We start from the raw sequence: 15500 nt of genomic DNA, 5'->3' as shown, positions 1-15500 counted from the left end.
AAAATACAGTAAGTGTAGTATCGCTGTAAACGTACTGACCCGAAGAATAACGCTGCCTGATCACTTTTACCACACGCAGAACGGCATAAAAAAAAACCTCAAAAAACAATTCCTCAATTGTTTGTTTGTTAATTTTACCTCCCAAAAAACGGAATCGAAAGCGATCAAAAAATGTCACGTACCCAAAAATGGTACCAATAAAAAGGTCAACTCGTCCCGCAAAAAACAAGCCGTCACATGACTCTGTCGGCCGAAATATGGAAAAATTATAGCTCTCAAAATATGGCGATGCAAAAACTAGATTTTGCAAAAAAAAAGCGTCTCTTAGTGTGTGACAGCTGTCAATCATAAAAACCCGATATAAATCTGGTATCTCTGTAATCGCACCGACCCGAAGAATAAAGTAATCTCATCACTTATACTGCACGAGGAACGGCGTAAAAAAATAAATAATACCAATTCTTCACCTGCTACTGATTTGTTTATTATGTCTCCCAAAGATCGCAGTAAGGCTCTGCTCACACTTATCCTGCGCTCTGCGCTGAGCACTTACACCAGAGTTTCCATGTAAATCTCTGAAATACGTGATTCAGACGGAACCCATGATGGAAGATTCCCTGTAATGAGGCAGATATAGGCCACTGTGGACGCCGTCTGGCCTGTGATCCCACGGTGTCATTTGTTTTAGGCGTGCATAAAAGTGCGGTTGGCCACAGTTTTGTGCACTTCTGAAAAAAAGGACACCACTAAACAGAGGCCAGACGGAGTCCAGAGTAACTCTGCTGCCTCATTACAGTGAATGGATCCCGCAGGGGTTTCATCTGAATTACATCACTTGGAAATTTAGATGGAAACCCCGATGTAAGTGCTCAGCCTAGAGCACCAGATAAATGTTACGTAAAATGTTCCCAATAAAAGCTTCAACTCAGTCCTCAAAAAAAGCTAGTCCCCACTCAGGTCCGTCATCTGTTAAAAATATAAGGGACTTCCAAGTTACTGGTAGCAGAAAGGCTCTGGAAAAGCAAAATGGCCCTTGCCCCCCAAAAGAAATTCAGAAAATTTTGTGCTCCCAAATCCAAATGCCTATTCTACAATAATTTGTTCTCCAATTGTCAAATAGCACTCCGTCCCCCCAAGATCTCGCCATATGGCTAAGCGGTACGATACAGCCACATATGGGGTATTGACACTTTTAGAAGAAATTGTGTGACACATTTCGGCACCATTTTTACCCATTGCCCTGTGTGAAAATGTAAAATCTGACGGTAAAACATTTTTTTGTGGTAAAAATATAATTATGCTTTTTTCACTGCCCAATGGTATAAATTTAAAAATTAAAAAATACTCACTACTTCCCTAGATGAATTCCTTGAGAGGTGTAGTTTACAAAATGGGGTCACTTGGGGGGGGTTTCTGCTGTTTCGGCATGTCAGCAACTCTTCAAATGTGACATGGTGTCTGCAACCTATCCCAGCCAACATACCGCTCCTTTCTCTTCCGAACCCTGCCGTACACCAAAGCAGTGGTTTTCCCCCACATATGGGGTATCGACGTACTCAGGAGAAATTGCACAACAAATTTCATGGTGCAATTTATCCTATTACCCTTATGATAATGCAAAATTAGGGAATGAAAAACCAGTTTTTGTGGGAAAAATGTGAAAATTGTATTTTTATGGCTCAATATTATAAACTTCTGTGAAGCACCTGGGGGTGCAAGGTGCTCACCACACATCTAGATAAGTTCCCTAAGGGGTCTAGTTTCCAAAATGGTGTCACTTGTGGGGGGTTTCCTCTGTTTAGGCACATTAGGGGCTCCCCAAATGCAACATGGCGTCCGCTAATTATTCAAACAAATTTTACATTCAAAAAGTCAAATGGCGCTCCTTCCCTTCCGAGCCCTGCCGTGCTCCCAAACAGTGGTTTTCCCTCACATATGGGGTATCAGCGCGCTCAAGAAAAATTGCACAAAAAATTTTGGGGTCCATTTTTTCCTGTTACCCCTGTGAAAATAAAAAAAAATTGGGTCTAAAGTAACATTTTTGTGAAAAAAGTTAAATGTTAATTTTTTTTTCTTCCACATTCCAAAAATTCCTGTGAAGCACCTGAAGGGTTCATTAAGTTCTTTGAGCACCTTGAGGGGTGCAGTTTTTAGAATGGTGTTACTTTTAGGTATTTTCTGTCATAAAGACCCCTCAAAGTCACTTCAAATATGATGTGGTCCCTAAAAAAATGTTTTTGTAAATTTTGTTGGAAAAATGAGAAATCGCTGGTCAACTTTTAACCCTTATAGCTCCCTAACAAAAAAAACTATTTTGTGTGACATATCTCTCGGATTTAAGGGCATGAAAATTCAAAGTTTGAAAATTGCAAAATTTTCTAAATTTTCGCCAAATTTCTGATTTTTTTCACAAATAAACGCAAGTGATATCGAAGAAATTTTACCACTATCCTGAAGTACAATATGTCACGAAAAAACAATCTCAGAACCAGGGGGATCCGTTGAAGCGTTCCAGAGTAATTACCTCATAAAGTGACAGTGGTCAGAATTGAAAAAATTGGCCCGGTCACGAAGGCAAAAACAGGCTCTGGCGCGAAGTGGTTAATGCAATATCTGCCACCACAAGGTCTGCGGGCATCACCATCACAACCATGGACCAGACCTCAGAGGACAATAAAACTTTCATATAAATTGCATCAATATTTACGACCACAACTGTCTCTCCTGTTGCCACATTGATGGTGCTGCTCTCATCACTTGCCTTATTATGGCACTACTCTATGTCCTGCTGTGTATAGATGTTTCTTCAGACTAGACTATGCCTGATGAACAGACCTGAGTAGTTGTGAAACTTTTTATTGTAATAGTTGCCAAATCAACACTGTACAAATTTACTATGCAAATTCCCTCTTCAGAGATGGAGAGGACTTGAACTCTATAGCGCCACCTATTGGAAGCAGCAATCCTACAATTCACAATCGACTCTTTCACGAGTCTTGCAATATGACTTAGGATAATAGCCAAATCAGAATCTCAATTTGCAGACACTGTGTTTCAGGCTATTTGTCCTCGTTAGTGCAAAGTATCAGCTCTGATTTGGCTAGGTGAGAGGCTCAGGAGTGAGGTCCAAGGGGTAACGTGTCTCCTTGTGGAGAGTGACATGCGGGCTCTGGCATGCCAAGGTAAGGAGGCTTATTCACCGTGCATTGCTCCTCTGGGAAATTTAATATGCAAATTACCTCTTCAGAGATGGAGAGGACTTGAATTTATAGCTACACCAATTGGAAGCAGCCATCCTACAAGTCACAATCTACCCTTTAACAAGTCTTGCAATATGACTTCTGATAATAGTCAAATCAGACTTTGCATTGACGAGGGCCAATAGCCCAAAACACTGTCTGCAAATTGAGATTCTGATTTGGCTATTCTCCTAAGTCATATTGCACGACTCATTAAAGGGTCGATTGTGACTTGTAGGATGGCTGCTTCCAATAGGGGGTGCTATAGAGTTCAAGTTCTCTCCATCTCTGAAGAGGCAATTTGCATATTAAATTTCCCAGAGGAGCATTGCATGGTGAATAAGCCTCCTTACCTTGGTATGCCAGAGCCCGCATGTCACTCTTCACAAGGAGAAACGTTACAAATTTACAGCACTTGCATGATTTTTTTAAAGAATTACTCGTTCTGACCGATTTGCTCCTCCATCCACCTGATTTACTCACCGAGTGGAGGATGGACATTTAGCCTGTCACCATTTGACAACTGCAGACGGCCCTGTCTCAGAAAGAGAGGGGCGCTGCACCCGTGAAGTACAGGGTGTGCACTCTATTGCTGTGCCGCTGGTGGACATGGCCAAGGACACCCAGCCAGCACTGGCAGATAACTTGTCACACACATGTATTTATGTATGGAGACGTATTACAGTGGATGTCTGTGGTGAGACAACACCTTTTATTTCATAGTAAATAGCCAGACCATTATCTTACACAAGCTGGTCTCTTGGTACAGGAGAATGCTCACTTCAGCATTTCCGAGTCTCTGATCGCAGCTATTGAGCTGATGAAGTGTAACATGAAGAACTGTCAGCTGCAGGAGGAGGAAGAAGACAGTGACCGGGAGATCCGGGAACTAAAAAAAAAGATCCGTCTGCGGCGACAACAGATCCGAACTGGGAGGATAGCCAGTAACGAGGAGCAGCCGAGCAGTAAGTAACACCCGGTCTCAGGTGGCCACAATGAGGGCGCAGTACCTGGCCTCCCTGAGCCTCTGCCAAACTTTTCTCATCATAGAAACATGCCTAATGCTGATTTACTACATGCAGTTGGCCTGCATGAACAATTGTTAGCTTGAATGTGGTTTTAGGAAAATCTTTCTAGTTGTATTAAAATCTTTTCATGTACACACGTGTAAAAAACGTAAGATAACGGTCAGATCTGACAATAGTTTGGGTGCATTTTCACTGGATGAGTATCAGGAATGAGCCGTTCCCTGTTATGCAGTATATACAGGCCGCCCATCTCCCCAAAAACTAGCAAAACGCCTATTCGTTAGGTGAAATGACTGTTCAGTTTGCTTCAAAAAATCATTGTTCTCAGCAGCACTTCTTGCTGTGTAAACAGAGGATGTGCTGCCGAGAACAATAACGGCCTATGTGCACAGAACGATCTATTACTGCTCGTTCTGTGCACATCATAAGCACTGTCAGCCTGTCTAATATTGGACAACCGCTGATCAGCAAACATGTAGGTGGTCGTTAACGGTGACAGATTTGTAGTGTAAGCCCACCCTTATCTAGGTGGGGGCTGTACTTGCGTGTTATCCTGCTGGCTTTATCAGTCAAGATAAGATCTTGTGCCTGGTAAATGAATATGGAAATATAAAATATATAGTCAGACTTTCCCAATGATTGTGTGTTCCAGGCTTTAATGTGACGGACAGCAGTTCCCAGATGAGTTCACATGACTCCACTCTTCTGTCTGATGCTGGCTCTGTAGATGAGAGGGATCAAACTGAAGTCAGAGGTAAAATATCTGGCATATACAGCAGTATAAACCTGCTCCCCAGTACTACAGCAGGATTTATGGGGTTGTCCGACATGTAAAGCAAAAACAAAACGCTCAACTGCGAGGATGCTTGTAAAATAAGGTGAGCGTACTCGCCCTTTCTTACCCCTGTGCATCTAGCAGGCCGCTCAATTGTCTGCAAAGGGACCGGAAGCAATGACGTCCTGTTCTTAGAGGGGTTGTCTGGTCTAAAATGATAAGTCTGCAGTCACTCTGTGTGACTGCAGACTTACGAATCCCTCCAGCGCAGGCACTGTCCTGTAGCGTTTTCTATGTAGTTGGCTACTGACCCAGTGCTGCCAGGTGTAATTCTGTATTCATTGTCCAGTAATTTCTGCTCCCATCATACTGAGCACTTTAGGAACACTTGTTTTCTTTTTACAATCTAATCAAACGTGTTGTAATTTGTGCAGGAAGCAAAACCCCGGATTGTAACTAAACTGGATGCCCTGATAAATGCGATTATGGGGCAATCTGGTTTGGGCTCTCCCAAAAGAAGTTAAACTCGATCTCTGGACAAAAGCTAAATAATGCACTGTGTGCCCAGAGATGATTCTAATTCTGAGGCTACATTCACACATCCATGTTCATCTTTACATCCGTGAGAAATGGACCCTTTTTCTTCCACATGACATCCATTTTGCATCCGTTTTTTTTCTCATCCATTTTTTAAAAACCTGAAGGCGAAAAACTGGCTGAGCTTTTATTTATACAGACAGTCGATCAATGAAGATGGATGGAACACTGCAGTGCAAGGTCTGTCTTTGGTTTTTCATCTGTTTTATATATCTTTAATGGCCGAGTCTGATCCACAAAATCGATGAGAACAGGACCTGCTCTGCGTCTCAGAATGGACATGGATCCATTTCTAAAGCTGATGTATGGATCAGTGAAACTCTATGGGTCCGTATGCTGTCCAAGAAAAAAACGGCCAGCGCTAGGACATGTTACATGATGTGTAATTGTAGCCTCACTCCTCAGCTGAAGTGTAGGGCCGGCTTTATTCACATCAATATCTGGATTATTTCTCTGCTGCGGATCACTGAGTGTTTGTTCAGATGTTCAGGATGAATATGATGTTGATTGAATGATGTATGTACGTGATAAAGGTGAATTATTTAGGAGCGCTGCTAATACATGAGCTTCAGTATTCCCTGACAGTGGCATCTCCACAAGCTGATAGCATGAAATCTCCTGTGTGGAGGGGGAGGGGTGAGAGAGCCTTTATAATGGTGCTAAGCATCCTATATGTGAACCCATCCGGAGATGGCAATGATTAAACGGCTCTTTGTATTTCGAGATACAACTCCCTTTCTGTTGTAAGACTGGGCTGGTTTTAGTCTTTGAATTTGTGTGGCAAGTAAAATTTTGCATATGAGTGGATATCGTTGATGAGAAAAAGTTTCTCTACTTCCTACCATGACTATGTGTGTTATTTGCCAAGCACTAAGGCTAGTTTTTCATGCTGCAGTTGCCCAGTGTGGGGGACAAGGTCTGCACGGTTCTGCGGGTAAATTGAGGGATCTCCTTCGAACCTGCAGCCTTCGGCCACTACATGTGACTGTGGTTTGGGCTGCGTATGACGGCTATGGCGTGAAAATTTATCCTCACTGTTGAAATTACAGATATTCTTAAAGTGCACTTGTTTCCATAGGTCTGTACCGTCAGCTGGATAATATTCCACTTTTATCATTGTGGTTTTCTCCTCTAGATGCTGATATTAATAAGTCCTCAATCTGTCAGCCCGTGCAGAGCTCAGAGTCCATGTGAGTATAAGTGATGCTTGTTAAATGACGAACGCCACAAGATTTGGAGCAAGTGTGTAAAATACTTCTAAAAGAAATCTTCCAGACCATAAACCCTTTTCATGCACAAGGCCTATATTGACGTCCTCTTTCATTTATTCTCAGATCTTACTCCTTCCTTCACTCCAATTCTGCTGAAGCTGTGGCCATGGGCCTGCTGAAACAGTTTGAGGGCATGCAGCTGCCCGCGGCCTCTGAGCTGGACTGGCTGGTTCCAGAACATGATGCTCCTCAGAAGGTAAGGATTGAAAGTCCTGGAGATCCCTCACACAAGGTAAACCACCAAATACATCGTAGCCACCAGAGATGCAGGGTCAGTCTTATAAATAAAGTCACTATATAGACCCACTGAGACATATAGGGGAAAGAAACAGGCGTTCACTATAATTGGCTGATCTGCTATGTATCAAATTTTCTACATGACTGAAATGTGACTTGAATTTCTTGTGAACTTATCAAGTACTATGCTTATGGGGTACACAGGTCGTCTATAAGGCGAGGTGGAATTAGGACCTATCATTGGTGTAGGTTGTACTTGCCTCCATCTGATGGTGTTTAGTCCTTCATTTTTCTTAGCTACCTGAAAACTTTCAAATATACATAAAAACAAAAAACCGTCTTGATAGAAAACTAAGGATGGTATGTGCCAGGATCTAGCAGATACGGAGGTTTATGACGTGCCACTAACTCCCCATAGGGCCATTAACCTGAAGCTTTGCCTATTAAATAGATTACATTACCAGCGAATGTAAGGGATTTTCCATTCAGGTATAACTACAGTACAGACTAAAGGATATACTGGTGTTCCAGCATCAGAGAAAATGGGCAAAAGGGGGGTGAATACCATTTAATGGCAAAAGACTAATTATTTACCTGATGAGTCCTCCTGCCCTTCCAGCACCCTTGCAGCCCGCGGATCTATTCTTACTTCTGTGCAGTGACGACGTGCCGCCCGACCATACAGGTGCCCAGTGCAGGCCACAGGCCTCAGCGGTGTAACGCGGTGGTCAGTCTACGGCACTTTCCTGTAAAGTGGGCCATCGCAAAAAATAAACACCTACCACAAGGTATACAGTTTCTTACATTGAGGTCTTTGCCCATTGCCGCTGTATGGCTACAGAGTGGCACACATCAGATCCTTCTGCTGGAGGCTTAGGCGCAATGTGGCCGGAGCCTAACCCTTGCTTTATAACTTGCTGCTTCGTCATTGTGCTGTGTATGAGTAGTCACATTCTGTATTAAGAAGAGCTATTCCTTGCTTTAGCTCCTGCCAATCCCGGATTCCATGCCAATTTCACCGGATGATGGAGAACATGCTGACATCTATAAGTTGCGAATTCGTGTTCGTGGCAATTTGGAATGGGCACCTCCACGGCCACAGATCATCTTCAATATCCACACAGCTCCTGCGTAATTTACAATTTTTAGATTGACTGGAAAGTAAGAGGGGTCCGTACCCTGTGCCATTACTCACATCTGGTGTTCTATTTTACCAGGAAAAAAGTGGCAGTCACAAAGCAGAATTACAGATGTGCTGGTTGCGGCATTAGAATTGAGCCTGGTAAGTGGCATGTAATATCACTACTTTTTTGTTAGGATCTCTTGATCAACAAGACATTTCTAGGAAAGTCTTAAGGCCCCCATACACTTTAAACTTATGTGAGCCGAACCCAACAATGTAGATGGGTTGACTGACAATCTAATGTGTATGGGGGCACCAGCCAACTGGTGGTCGGGAGAGATGTCAATCATGTATGCCCAATTTCGGACTGTTGATGGCACTGTTCTGGAGAACACATAGAGAACACGGGAGTGCTCGAGGCTGAGAGGACCACTATGTATGGAAGAACAGCTGAGATGGCTGTCGGCAGAACAATCGGTATCATTCAGCTGAGAGCCATCGGGGCACAGGGTGTACGGGTGCACTGGCCAACTGATGGTCAGGGAAGATGTCATCATGTATGCCCAATTTTAGACTGTTGATGGCATTGTTCTCACGGAGAACACTGGAGCGCTCAAGGTTGAACGAGGACCACTATATATGGAAGAGTGGCTGTTGGCAGGAAAATCGACCGGAGCATCGTTCAACCATGAGCCATCTATTGTGTGTTGGGGGCTTTTAGAAACATTTTATCAATTGCTCCTATTGGTGCCATATAGGTGATATAGTAGAAGTGTGTAATGCTCTCTATTGATCCTAACAGATTACATTAAAAGGCTCCGGTACTGTGAGTACCTGGGTAAGTATTTCTGCCAGTGTTGCCATGAGAATGCCCAGTCTGTTATCCCAGGCAGAATTTTACGAAAATGGGACTTCAGCAGATATTATGTCAGTAACTTCTCCAAAGACCTTCTTACGAAGATCTGGAGCGACCCACTCTTTAATCTGCAGGATATCAACAATGCAATGTACAAGAAGGTGAAGGCTCTGGAGCAGGTCCGGGTAGGTGGCCATTCCTAACTTGTATGCAGAACCTTTAGCCCAGGAATAATTTTCCCGTCCCCGTTAATAAGGTTCTTCATTGGTTGTTTACAGCTATTACGAATACAACTGGTTCACCTGAAAAACATGTTTAAAACCTGTAGACTGGCCAAAGGGTGAGTCCACAATCCTGTTCTTCAGTGCTTAAAGTGGTGAAGTAAGGAAACCAGATTAATACTTTATCTGAATCTTCCTCCCCTCACAGTATACTGGAGTCATATGACAGTGTCCCAGGACATCTGACTGAAGACTTACAGCTCTTCTCCTTGAACGACCTTATGGCCATAAAGAAAGGAGAACTGGTGCCACGGCTGAAGGAGTTAGTGCGACTTGGAACGTTGCATGTGGATAAATGCATGGTAAACACTTATGACTTCTAAGACGAGTCACACCTTATAGAGGGGCTGTCAACCTCCTTTGCTTTGTTGTGTGGAAATTAAGGGCTAAGGATGCATTTACATTATGCCATCTACGGCGTTAAATGACTGCCGATCAGTACATATTTGCCAACCTGCTTTCTATTAATTATGTGTTTTAGACAGGTAGGGTTTGTCCGGTCTGCAGTTCACTCTATATGACTGAATACTTATGAATCCTGACAGCGTGCTGCATACTTGCATACTTTTGGTCACATTCAGACCAGATGTGCATGGCTTCTCTCACTACAAGTGCATTGAGTGAAGACAAACAAGTCTAGTTGGCACGTGACTGGAAGTATGCAAATCACAGGACCGCCACTTCTCACCAGCAATACCGGTGAATACTGACAGTGTGTGCACCGCACACTGTTAGGATTCAGCAGTCTGCAGTCACATATAGCAACTGCAGACTTCTATCAGAAGACTGAACAGCCCCTTTAATACTCACATAGAATGATCAACAATAGATCTTTCAGTGCGCATAGGCTGCCATTGTTTTCGGCCGCACGTATCTTGGTTATACTGGATGATGCGCTGCTGAGAAAGATGATCTTTTGTGCAATCCTAAAGATCATTTCACTTGATGGAAGAGCGCTTTGCTCATTGTTTGGGTGATCGGCATCTGCTTTAGACTGCACGATTATCAGGAAAAGCGCGTTCCTATGAACACTCATTTCTGATCGTCGTGCAGTGTAAAGGCACCTGAAGACTTCTCTCCGAAGGCTGCTGTACTACAGTTTGCCTAGCATTCAGCTACACACCGTGATCTGTCTCACCTCCATGTTCTGCACAGGCCTGATTTGTCAGTTCCACTTGGCAATTATGAGGAAATCCAAGAATTCAACACACAAACCCCCCAACTGGGAACACTGTGGCATAGATCACTTATAATCAATGTGCACTAAGAAGGTGTTCTAGCAATGTGGAGGGAAAAGAAGTGGCAGGGTAATCCAGGTATTCAGGATCTTATCCTTCTCCTGTGGGGATGCTCGCAGGGCTGTGACTGGAGGCTCCTGAGATCTCCACAAAACACTATGGAGGGTACAGAATCCTAATGGAGCAGTTTAGGGAAACCTCATAATAGACCTCACTTGGCCCGCTTGTTATGTACTGTATTAAGATATACATGGTTGACGTGCACAGAAATGTACATTTAGGGCCTGTTTAGTTAAGGTGTTTATGCCGGAATTCTGCAAAATGGGCGGCATATCAGAGGGACTGTGTGGGAATAATCCTGCCCATACAATTCAGGAGAAGGTACACCACTCTAGTTGCTTAACTTACTCTAGAAATCTACTCCAGTTTCTGCGGAGATTCATGGCACTTGTAAGATGTGCTTACTTAGTGGCATGTGCTTCTTAATGAATTAGGAGCATCTTACTCCTGCACGTCCATTATTAGGACTGGCATGTACAACGCCGGTCTTAATGTATCAGCCCCTAAGTGTTTCGTGATCTGTTAAAGTATTTTTGTAATGGGCTTTTGTAATGTGTCAACCCATTGTCTGCTTATCTTGCTCACCAGTTGTGCCAAGCAAAAGGGTTCATATGTGAATTCTGTCAAGGTGAAGACATCATCTTCCCTTTTGAATTGGCAAAATGCCGAAGATGTGAAGGTATGTGGCTACCAGATGGACGCCAGTATATATGTGAGAGCTTATATGCTGTACATCATTTCTTGACCTGGAGTTCTAGATCTTACTCTACAGTATAGATGAAATTAAAGGTTTGCTGATGAATAATCTCATTATAAATCTTTCCTTTCACTTTACAGACTGTAAGGCCTGTTATCATAAGTCCTGTTTCCGTTCTGACCACTGCCCAAAGTGTGAACGGTTGCGGGTGAGGAGGGATCAGATGGCTAGACAAAGTCTCGAGTCGTACAACTCTGAACAGGAAGAAGATGAAACGTCTCAGGAGAAGGAAGCTGACTGATGGGACGGTCACAAGCAGAGGCAGAATCAAGGGTAGAAAACCAGCTGCATCCTAAATCCCCATGCCTATTAAGAATCTCATCAGCGACATTCCATTGCGGATCGGACATTGTGAAAAGATAACCCCAAGAGAGTCTGCATTCGCAGCTACAGGCTTCTCATCATCCATCGTAAAAAAAAAAATAAGAAATTACTGTTGGATAGTTCATCTCTGGCTGTGAGACCACCAGTGTGCAAACTGATGGCTTCATGGAACGCTATCGCTTATTGGACAGTTTATGTGGTTAGAAAAACTTGTGTCCATGAAGTACGGAAACGTTTTCTCAAGGGTACAAAGAGTTCTACAACTTGAGGTGTAAACTTTCATGTAGCTTCCTGGACACTAATGTGACCAAGCCATCCATAGCATTCTAGTAGGCAGGTTCAGGACTATACACAAGTGTTCATGTCCTTTCTTTATATGTTAGCCTCATATAAGAAGTGCTTTATCTCTAGAAGCTCTGTATTTTTCCAGGGCATAACTAGAAAGAATGCCACCTCGGCCGCAACTGGTATCTTGGCATTCGGGTTTTTGCCATTTGTCTGGGCAGTGGCCACAAATGAAGAAAGTTTAGGTATTCTGTAATCCTTGTTGCCTTTGACCGTCCGTTCCCTTTCTGCTTTTCCAATTTACCTAAGACATTACCCAAGCCTGGTTGCAAGTCTTGTGGCACCATTATATATACATAGCTGAGGAGGAATAACGAGAAGTAATATTAACCCTTTTTTTTCCCCAGGCAGTGATTGAACTGACATTACCCATAGGTCCTTGGGTCACGTGAGTGTCCCACTGTATTGCACTAATGTACTAACTGATTGTATCCCCGGCTCCAGTATTGATGTGTTAAGTCTTCAGCGTCGTGTCTCTTCCAGTATATTTCATGTTATTTAAGTATATGCACTTTCTTCATGAATATTTAAAGGTGATTATTTAGCTGGAGCCTCACTGAGGATAGCCTGTATGTATATGACCTACCAGTCGAATGTATGAGAGGCAGTGTGCCGAATTTGTTCTATGTGATGGCAGCTCTCGAACGCTCTCTTATGCACCTTCACCTCCCTGCACGTGAGCCGGACTAACTGATGGCATGAAGGCGTCCGTGCAGAACGATGAATACTTCACTTGTACATTTTACACTGAAGAGCTGTGTTCATCTCTATAGTCTACAATCATGCACAAGACAAATACAGGCCGAGTGCCAGATGAATGCTTTGTGAACCGTAGACATGTCCTCTCTCATATGGAGGCTATAGTACTGGCAGTCTCTATCCATCAAACAGTTAATATTCAGAGGAATCACTCCAGCACCTGCAAAAATGGATGTATCCTCTGTACATACAATAGGGGCTCGATTTAAGAAAAAATAAAATTGTGTGTGCATACTGTCTGAGGTTAGACTAAGGTTATGTTCACATTGTTTGGGTACACGGTGTATTTTCCTCTGTGTATTATAGTACCAGCGTTATATGACTTTCTAAAATTACATCAACACACTGCGGAGAAAAATTGCAGAGGATTTCACGCACATTCTGCCAATTTTTGGCACCAATCTTTAATTTCACCCAATTCTTACTAGAATATATACATGTATGTATATGTGTAACAGATGCATATTAGCTTTCCTATACGGATAAGTAGGGGATCGAAAGTTATGAGTGTATGTACATAGAGTTTTCAGCCAGAATTTTTTTTCTTTTGACTTGTTGCTTGTGTTTGGGGCGTATTTCTGCTTCAGTAGATTACATAGTCACATTTGAAGCTTTCTTTAAACCAGAAATACTTCCAAGAATTGGAATGTTGCTTTTTTTTTTAATGTGAAAACTAGTATCACGTGCACTATAGGCGTTTTTCCATTGAAATGCGTAGGATGCTTCTTCAGAGTGCTTGGAGTGGGTCTTATGTGTTTGTTTTTTTGTTTTTTTTTAGCAAAATCGGCTTCAAAAGCCACGTAAAAAACATCTATGAACTTACTACCCATGGGACTTGATGTGGTGTTGCTGGCCAAATTTGTGGTCCAAGTTCCAGCCACATGTATGTACAGTATATGTGCTTTTTTGCCAAGTAAATCCCCAGAGGAAAGTAGGGAAATGTCTGAAAAATGATACAAATAATCTGCATTGTATCCAAAGACTTTTAAAGGGTAATTCACAAAAAAGTAAGCTTTCCTTATCTGTAGGGAATGAGGCTCTAGCCCTGTTCTTTATGCTTGGCCTTCACTCCAATCATTGGGACTGCTTAAGAAAACGGAGCCCGATCATTGGGACTGCTTAAGAAAACGGAGCCCGATCATTGGGACTGCTTAAGAAAGTGGAGGGCAGCACTCTTATTTTTTCCAGAAGTCCAATAGACAACAAAAGTTAAGCATGAATGCCCGGGGGTCTCAGTGATCAGAAGGTTGCCCTCCATCTTGGGGATATCTTGTTTTTTTTCTGGAATTACCCTTTAAGATCAGACTAGTTTTGTTTTGTTTTTTTGCAGCACATTTCTACAATGATTGCTGTGGATTCCAATCTACAATGTGGATTTGAAGTTCTGTGCTGATGTTTGCCTAATGCATGTGAATAGGGGTTATAAACGCTATGGCCACGTTCACACGTTCAGTATTTGGTCAGTATTTTAAATCAGTATGTGTAAGCCAAAACCAGGAGAGGAACAGTCAGAGGAAAAGTATAATCGTAACATGTCACCACTTCTGTATGTATCACCCACTCCTGGTTTTGGCTTACACATACTGATATAAAATACTGACTAAATACTGAAGGTGTGAACGTGGCCTAAGTGGTGCGCATGTTACTGCGGTCTATGACAATTAGGCACAAGCAGAATGCCTAATGGAGACTGTATAGCAGATAATCATGTCATTATAATATAAGTCATTATAAGTCATTCGCTGCTTTTCTTATTTTTGTATGTGACTACAATGTCAAGTATTAATACTAGATTTTTTGTTGCATAGGACGTTGGTTATTCCAAAGGACCAGAGACGACGAGTGTTAATAGGTATTTTGGGTGGGCTGCCTTAGTACTGTTGGTAGGTAGTTGACTTTGCACTCTCTCTACACTCCAGTCACAATTTTGCACTGCTGTTACAGGCTCCTGCTAAATAAACCAGCACCTTGGTTGTGAAGGCGACTAAATCTTAACACTGTAAAAATGTGATGTAAATACTAATTGGTCCAATTGTATTATGCTTCTAGTCCATTGCACAAAATGATTGGAAAATAAATCCGTCCTGAATTAACATTTATTTGATAAAGTAGGTCATTTCGTAGTCACTGAAATATGCCAAAAATGTGTTTTAAGTAATGGATTAAAGGGTATATGTCAGGAGCATCAACCCTCCTAAGCAGTCTATATAGTCATGTAGGTCATAAGAAGGTGAATAAAATGATACCTTCATATCTGTAATGCAATAATTTATACCAGAGAAATCCATGTTTTTCTTAATATGTAAATAGGCTGTTAAGATCTATGGGCCGGACCCTGATCTGCATGAGCATCTGCCTCCCGTGATTATTTTAAATGAAAAGTAGATTTTTGGTACTCACCGTAAAATCTTTCTCGTAGTCTTCATTGGGGGACACAGAACCTTGGGATAATGTCAGCAGACTATTATTGTATTTAAATAAAAGTGGCTCCTCCTCGGCAAAAGTTTTGTGAGAAATCAGTAGGAGGAGAACAGAATTAAGGCAAAAAACAACTGCACAAGCAACCGAGGGAGCTGTGTTCCCCAATGAAGACTACGAGAAACAGATTTT

General features: G+C 42.4%; 1 protein-coding gene across 9 annotated transcripts in view; it reads left to right on the top strand.

The window, feature by feature from the left end:
• The window catches only part of RUBCN (rubicon autophagy regulator), a 41131-nt gene extending 26148 nt beyond the window's left edge, over window positions 1-14983 (top strand). For all 9 annotated transcript variants that reach the window (XM_073675234.1, XM_073675235.1, XM_073675238.1 and 6 more), the window contains 11 exons: window positions 4009-4204; window positions 4920-5021; window positions 6775-6829; window positions 6974-7106; window positions 8133-8278; window positions 8365-8429; window positions 9073-9311; window positions 9405-9466; window positions 9556-9709; window positions 11294-11384; window positions 11543-14983. In XM_073675234.1, the coding sequence (XP_073531335.1) occupies window positions 4009-4204; window positions 4920-5021; window positions 6775-6829; window positions 6974-7106; window positions 8133-8278; window positions 8365-8429; window positions 9073-9311; window positions 9405-9466; window positions 9556-9709; window positions 11294-11384; window positions 11543-11703 (1404 nt within the window). In that variant the 3' untranslated portion in view covers window positions 11704-14983. The remainder of the gene's footprint in view (window positions 1-4008; window positions 4205-4919; window positions 5022-6774; window positions 6830-6973; window positions 7107-8132; window positions 8279-8364; window positions 8430-9072; window positions 9312-9404; window positions 9467-9555; window positions 9710-11293; window positions 11385-11542) is intronic.
• The last annotated feature ends 517 nt before the right edge of the window (window positions 14984-15500 follow it).

Source organism: Phyllobates terribilis, unplaced genomic scaffold (assembly GCF_046119375.1).
Source record: "Phyllobates terribilis strain yellow unplaced genomic scaffold, ASM4611937v1 Scaffold_3__8_contigs__length_932513732, whole genome shotgun sequence".
Taxonomy (NCBI): domain Eukaryota; kingdom Metazoa; phylum Chordata; class Amphibia; order Anura; family Dendrobatidae; genus Phyllobates; species Phyllobates terribilis.
The sequence above is the reverse complement of the archived record's forward strand: the minus strand, read 5'-3'. Positions and strand labels throughout refer to the sequence as shown.